General features: G+C 48.6%; 1 protein-coding gene across 1 annotated transcript; it reads right to left on the minus strand.

Moving 5' to 3' along the window:
* Positions 1-234: 234 nt before the first annotated feature.
* On the minus strand, positions 235-5,349 carry LOC119342039 (probable serine/threonine-protein kinase PBL17). The gene is made up of 6 exons (XM_037613876.1): positions 4,936-5,349; positions 3,403-3,722; positions 2,984-3,119; positions 1,934-2,070; positions 1,345-1,468; positions 235-1,223 (listed from the first exon to the last, which is right to left on the minus strand). The coding sequence occupies exons 1-6, from the start codon at positions 4,982-4,984 to the stop codon at positions 556-558; spliced, it is 1,434 nt and encodes a 477-aa protein (XP_037469773.1). The 5' UTR covers positions 4,985-5,349; the 3' UTR covers positions 235-555.
* Between the last annotated feature and the right edge of the window lie 1,903 nt (positions 5,350-7,252).

A 7,252-nucleotide genomic window follows, 5' to 3' on the forward strand; every position in this document is an offset into this window, starting at 1 on the left:
CTGAAAATTGAATCAACGAACCCAGTCCAACTACGACATCATCGAAACGGAAACCCGTCTCGATAATCTAAACTGGAACCATAACCCCAGAATTCGGATCACAGTTTCAGTTCCAACTTGTCACTGAACATTCAAGCTTTTCCCATCTTGGCCATGATTTCCAGTAAGACCTGTTCATGCTTACAATGGAGAACAATCATATATGCATGCAAATGAACTCGAACGGAAACGGGCTGCAGCGACAAGAGAAATCTCTCCATTTCCATTTTGGTGTGGATCTTTCCCAGAGAACTGTTCCGAGTTTACAGCACGAACACCATCATGGAACTCACGTTACATGCTTCCCACGACGCCCCTCTCTCTACATACAATTCGCTAACCGCAAGAACAAGAACCCTAGCTTTGGTAGTTCCGCCATCAGAAGAAAAAACAAAAACACCAGCTGACTGACTGACTGACTGACCGATCGATCTTGACAACAAGATGGATGGCGACACGAGACGACACGGGTAAACAGAGGCTTGTTGAGCCTCGTCAAAAACTGCTGTTATTACTTTATATCTTGTACAGATCTTCGTCCACGGGAGGAGGATCATCCCTGCTGCTGTTTCTGGAAGGGGGCGATGCCAGGGCTTCCAGCCCCAGCTGATGCCCGTCGGAGTCAGGCGAAGGGATGTACAGCTTGCACTCCAGAGGCGGCTCGCTCTTGCTCCTGCCGTTTGCCGGCCGCGTCCTCCTGCTCTGGGGCACTGGCTTTCCGTTCGCCGGTGGCACGGCCACCGCCACGGCATCAGTCTTTGCTGTTGGTTCTTGCTTCGCCTTCTCTGTCTCGACATGCTCAACAGGCTCCTTTGGGACCTCGTATAGCGTCACAGATCCGGTCATGCAATTCTGCAGGAGTATGTCCTGGCATTCCGGCATGCTTTGAACCTCCTCAAAGGTTTCGACGACCTGGCTCATAGTAGGACGCCCTTTAGGGTTCTGGCTCAAGCACCGGTAGCAAAGGCTGGCCACTTCAATGGCAGCCTTGGTGGAGTATTGGCCTTCCATTCTAGGATCAATGATTCTGAAGAGCTTCCGGTTGTGGACAAGGAGGGGGCGTGCCCACTCAACTAGGTTATGCTCACGGCTCGGCCGGCTCTTGTCCACAGCCCTCCTCCCAATAATCATCTCGAGAAGCACAACACCAAACCCATAAACATCACTCCGTGCTGTCAAATGGCCTGTAACAAAACACATGGTTGAATTAACACACACACAAAATTGTGAGTCAAATGCACTGTGTATTCTTTCTTGAAACCATAAATGTTCACTAAAATTCCTTCTGGGAGAGGATTGGCTCACCAGTCATCACATATTCAGGAGCTGCATAGCCATAAGTTCCCATGACCCGAGTTGAGACATGGGTTTGGTCTCCACTAGGTCCAGTTCTTGCTAGGCCAAAGTCTGAAAGCTTAGCATTATAATCCTGCAATGGTAACACAGAGTTAGACACAGAGTTATGAAGTCTCAAAAAAATACAGAGTGAGACCGAGACACTATCTTCAAACATAACATCACGTCATGAAGTCTCCTGAATTTCTACAGTATGAATGAGGATACAGTTAATGAGATGTCATCTACTTCTAAATGATGGTGCCATGACACGCAGAACTGCAGAAGCATTGTGGAGCAACAAGGGTAAAAACTAAAAACATATGATCAATTTGGCAGTTCATTTGACATTTAATACAGAGTTACACATCTGGATATTAACATTAATATTCTTCATAAAGAGGCAAAATACATCAGAAAAACATAATTACTGCATCGCTTGTAAACAGAAAATATATTTTGCCATAAGTCACTCAGCTGGGAACACAAAAAAGCTTGATATATTGACGAGCATAACAGTGATTGAATTGGACAATGATATCAAAGCTGAAATACGAACCGCATCTAGCAAGATGTTTGATGTCTTGAAATCCCTATAGATAATGGATCTCTCAGCTCCGTGGAGGTACTCAAGCCCCCTTGCTGCACCAAGCGCAATCTTCATGCGAGTCGACCATGGCATATTAAGGCAAACCCCTGTTAATTACAACCAAGAAGATAATCAATGAAATGTTCCCTTTAACAGAAAACACGCATATGACTACTGTCAACATGGTATTTGTACCAATCCGCTTGGCATATTTTCCTGTCACCGATTGTCTTCTCATTGTTCACATATTTTATGTTGATGACCTAATCAACTAAACATGTTCAATCAATATATAAATAATAAGGAAGCAAGCTAGATTCAGAACCTACCAGGCAAACATTTTTTTACCATGTTGGTGAATGGTAATTGCTGTTTATCTGCCACTTCAATTTTATTACATTGTACTCCCTCCGTCCCATAATATAAGACATTTTTTAGCATTTTATGTTGATGACCTAATCAACTAAACATGTTCAATCAATATATAAATAATAAGGAAGCAAGCTAGATTCAGAACCTACCAGGCAAACATTTTTTTACCATGTTGGTGAATGGTAATTGCTGTTTATCTGCCACTTCAATTTTATTACATTGTACTCCCTCCGTCCCATAATATAAGACATTTTTTAGCACTACACTAGTGTCGGAAAACGTCTTACATTACGGGACAGAGGTAGTATCTTTATAGCCAAGTTGCCATGTGTACTGTATGCAGATGGTAGGTCATAAACTCATAATATGCTATCACGAACCAACTGAACAATTCAGATCACTTATATAGTTGTCACCTGACAAACTTGACAAATGCAGTAGCTAAATTTCAAGAGCTACTTGGAAGCAGACACTACCACTCATTGTCAGTCAAGGTTTGAGAATGTTGACTTTGCTTATTCTAAAACATCTTGTTCAGAACTAATATTTCATTGCATAGGTAAACGGGCGCAGGTTATGCTGCCATAACCGATGAAAGTTAAAGAGCACGTTAGTGGAGTTCTCAAGAAGGTGAGAGTTAGAGCTTACGTCGAAAAAGGTGCTTTTCAAGACTGCCACAAGCCATGTACTCGTAGACAAGTAATCTATGTGAACCCTCGCAGCAATAGCCAATCAGTTCGACTAGATTTGCATGACTAAGTTGCCCAAGATAGTTGACTTCTGCCTGAAAACACAACAGAAAACCATTAAATGATGACAGGTGTAGTGTTACAGTCATTCACCCACCTATGACCAACCACAACAGTATGTTCTTTAAGTAGAGATGCACTCTTTCACCTAGTGCTGATACTACGTTAAAAGTCAATTCTTAAAAGATAAACAAGATGAGTTATGCTCGGACAAAGATCAGGAACAAATGCTTTGATCAATACACATAATGTAGAAATTAACATGACTTATTGATGTACATACAGGTTCAGTAAACGTAAGGATGCAAGGAGACTTACCAACCATTCCTTGTCTCCTTGAAAACCTTCTGGGTTCAGTTCTTTCACAGCAACCTGTCTGGATGGAAAACCTATTCTAACATTTTCATCGATGACGCCTTTGTAAACAACTCCAAATCCACCCTCCCCAAGAATCTGATCAGGCCGAAAGTTCTTTGTGGCTGCTCGCAGTTCGTTGTATGTGAAAATGTTGACATTTCCATATCCTTCTGTTTGCAGGTCCTCCACATCTTTCGGAGGAGCAAGAACACTTGAAATAGCTTTAGAATCAGATTTGCACTTCCTCAGCCCATCTGGTCCACCAGCTTCAGCCGAAGTGCCTGTAATTGTATTGTGTACAGTTAAGAGCGTAACTTGAGTGCACCAAAACGGAAGGTAAGGAGATGCCAATGAACTCAAAGAGGCAAGGACTGCATAGATTGGTGGGAGCAGAGAATCAAAGATAATGCACAAACCCGTTCCACTGAAACACCTAGTTGGCTGCACTGCATTATTTTTTAAGCTATGCTGACCAGAATGTCCTATTTTATCAGCAAGCTTGTGAACAATTCAATGAAACTGAAAATGTATTCGTAGAAGAATAGGGACCAAAAACTTGATGACTATTCATACCAAAAATACAATGCACAGGCAGACCTATAATGATGAAAGTTATCCATAGACCATCTCCAAATTCACTCGGCAGGTCATGAATGTGCAGATAAGGCTTGACATGGACAGGGAATTGCCTCCATCTCAAGAATAGTTCTAAAAGAGCATTGGTGTGCATATGTCCAAGGCCAGGCGGAATATGCCATCTCTCTAATTCCCCGTTCCTATGGGCAAAGCAGCTCCTATGCAAATTCTCAAACATCGGCACGGAATGTCTCACGCTATGCCTGGCGATCTAGGAGACACGACTTTCTACTCACACTGAAGACTGTCTGAAACCGCGCCTGGCATTACAAGAGCACTCAAATTTCGCCTCAGCGGTTTTCAGTCTCCATCATCAACAAAGTTAGCCAAAATAGAGGATTCCACACCAAAGCATGAGCTAAATATGGTACTACATATTCCACCACAAACTACTACTCCCATGGATATTCGCTTCAGGCTGCAGCTGCATCGGCAGCCGCCGTCAGCACATCACTACAGTACGCCTTCCATGCAAGCCCAGCCTAAAAGCCACAAAACAGAGGTAATATCCATCCAACGCGAACCAGAATTTTAGCACCAAATATAGCGCGGCATTCTCCATCACTCGTTACAGCAGCTGACAGGCACGAGGATAGCATCACGCCGGTTCTCATCGAGCCTTGGCCGCGGCATAATCAACCCCAAAGACGAGATGGCAAACAAAGCAACACCTAAGCACCCAGACCGGCCAGGGATAACCCAGAAATCCACGCTTCTGAGCTGGAATCGGGCAAAGCCCAGACACCACCAGCCCGCACACGCAGGAGCCGTACGCCTCGCCCAGCAGCTAAACCAAACCATCCGGGGATATAGCAAGCGCACGAGTGGAGCACAAGGAGCGCGAGCGAGCGAACGAACCTGTCCTGCTCTGGAGCCGCTGCTCCTCGAGCGAGAAGCAGCCCCCCATGGGAGACCGCCCCGAGATCGCCGCGCCTGCTTCCCCTCGACCCCTCCCCTACTCCCGCCTCCCCATCGCCCGCCTCCGGCCAGATCCGCGCGCCGCACCGCTCCACACCAGCCGGGCAAATTCCCGCCGTAATCGCTGTCCCCGACCGACCGCCGGAGCCGAGGGAGGGGGGCGGGGAAGGGTCGGGCGCGCCAGCCACCACCGGCCCGGAAATCCGTCGCCGAAATTTGCGGTGCGGCCTTTTGGACTGGCAGCGGCAGCTTTTGCTTCTCTTTCTCGGGGCGGGGGGTTGGATGGATGGATGGAAGGGGAAAAGAGGCGCCGGGTTGGCTGTGCTGTGCCAGAGAGAGAGAGCGAGAGGGCCGAAGGAAGCTGCTGCTGCTGCTTTCGGGGAATAAATAAACCGCCGCGGGCAACAACAACGCGCAGCAATTGGGGCGCTAATTTTCTTTGCTTCCTTTGCTTTGTGTATGTGTGGTTGATTGTGGTTAGTGCGCATGATTAGAGAGAGGGGGGGATTATTGGACAGTGACAGTGGATTGGTCTTTGTGGTGCTGCTAGGTGGATGCCAATGGGAGTAACCTTTTTGTTAATAACTAACTAACTACACCGAGGATCTTTTGCTAAGTAGTAGTACTGGTATCGGTGTTACTTTTGGAATGTAGGGAGTAAGTCAGGCCATCTTACAACCGGGCCTCTCGTACCCATCTCAACGTCCGGCCTAGCCGTCCGGTCAAAGAAAAACGACCCACCCGGACCTCTCAATCCGCGGACAAGCGTTTGGGCTGACCAGCATCCATCATATCCGGTCTAAATATAGGGCGGCTCCGGGGCGTCCGCCTGACAGGCCCGGCCCACCACCGACCTCATAGTTCTCCCACAAAAACCCCAATTCGGGCGCCTCGCTTCGAACCCTAGCTCTCTCTCTCTTGCTCCGTCCCCTCCTTTCCCTCTTTGATTCCGATCCCATCCACTCCGATGTCCAGCTACGGCAGCGACTCCGGCTACGAGCTCGGCTACGAGGAGTAGATAGCCCTCAGCATTGCGTTGGAGCGGTCCAAGGTGGACGCCGGCGGCAGCTCCGGATCTGGAGCGTCGCCGCAGCTCCCGCGCCGGTGCAGCGCGTACGCCGGAGACAATAACGCAATAAAGAGGTAGCATCGCCGTTGAGAAAACCGAAGACGGCTTCTAGACAATCAAAGACGCGGCATTCACAAAGAGCAAAAAGACACCACTAAACTTGCCATTTTGGTCTACACTTTTCTTTTTGCGGGGATCTATACTTGAACTTGATACACTACATCGACGTGCCCCTAGCATCATCATCGTGCTTAAGCATATGGAAGACTTGAGGTTTGGATGGCGCGAGCCAAAATTAGCCTAAACCGAGCATGGCCATCTTTATGAGAAACCGCGTTGCCATGATGAAAGTGACCGCACGATGGATGTGAGACAAGAAAAGACGATGGGGAATTGAAGAGGCGGTGCGTGTTTAGGCCGGTTGCTTGCAACACGGGGTATGTGTATAGCTAGCTACAGTAGGCTGTTGTGGTTGGGCATGGACCTAACCTACCCTGAGGAGAATGAGAAGGCACCATCGATCGATCCGGCACCCAACATACAAGTTGCAAAACAAGGCCCCTAATTCCAGGTGCCCCGATGGATGGAACAAGAATTAGCACGACACGAACCACCAAACGGCCCACCAAATTGCGAGCAGAATCAGTGTCAAGTGCTGCCTAATTAAATCCGCAACTAACCAACGTGATTGGTATGCCTCATCATTCGTATTTCGTACACCCATTCATGCGCGTCGCGTCGCGTCGTAGGCTCATAGCCTGGCTGGCCGCGTCACGCTCATGCGCAGCAGGCATCATTACCAGAGATGGGACGTGCTGAACGGGCACTGAGTCTGAGTGAGCTCGGCTGGCCATGTTTGACTCGGGAGTGCAGTGCACGGGCCGGAGCGGAGCGGGTCCGCGGGGGGAGACGGAGAAAATTTTGCGCCGTGTGAGCCGGACCTCTCTGCCTTGCCACCGACCCGCCGCACGGCGCAGGCTGGGGCGCCACGCGGTTTCCCTTGTCGCCACTCTCCGGAGTCCGGAGTCCACCCACGCAGCCCTGTCTTGCGCTCGGACGGTCTTTGTTGGCCGAGGGAAAACGGAGACGGGCGGGCGGGCGTAGACCGCAGACGCGTTTCTCGCTCGCTCGCTCGCTGGTTGATTGGTTGGTTCGCTGATTGGTCGTCTGGTCGCGTGCCCGGGGGTG

Source organism: Triticum dicoccoides, chromosome 7B (assembly GCF_002162155.2).
Source record: "Triticum dicoccoides isolate Atlit2015 ecotype Zavitan chromosome 7B, WEW_v2.0, whole genome shotgun sequence".
Taxonomy (NCBI): domain Eukaryota; kingdom Viridiplantae; phylum Streptophyta; class Magnoliopsida; order Poales; family Poaceae; genus Triticum; species Triticum dicoccoides.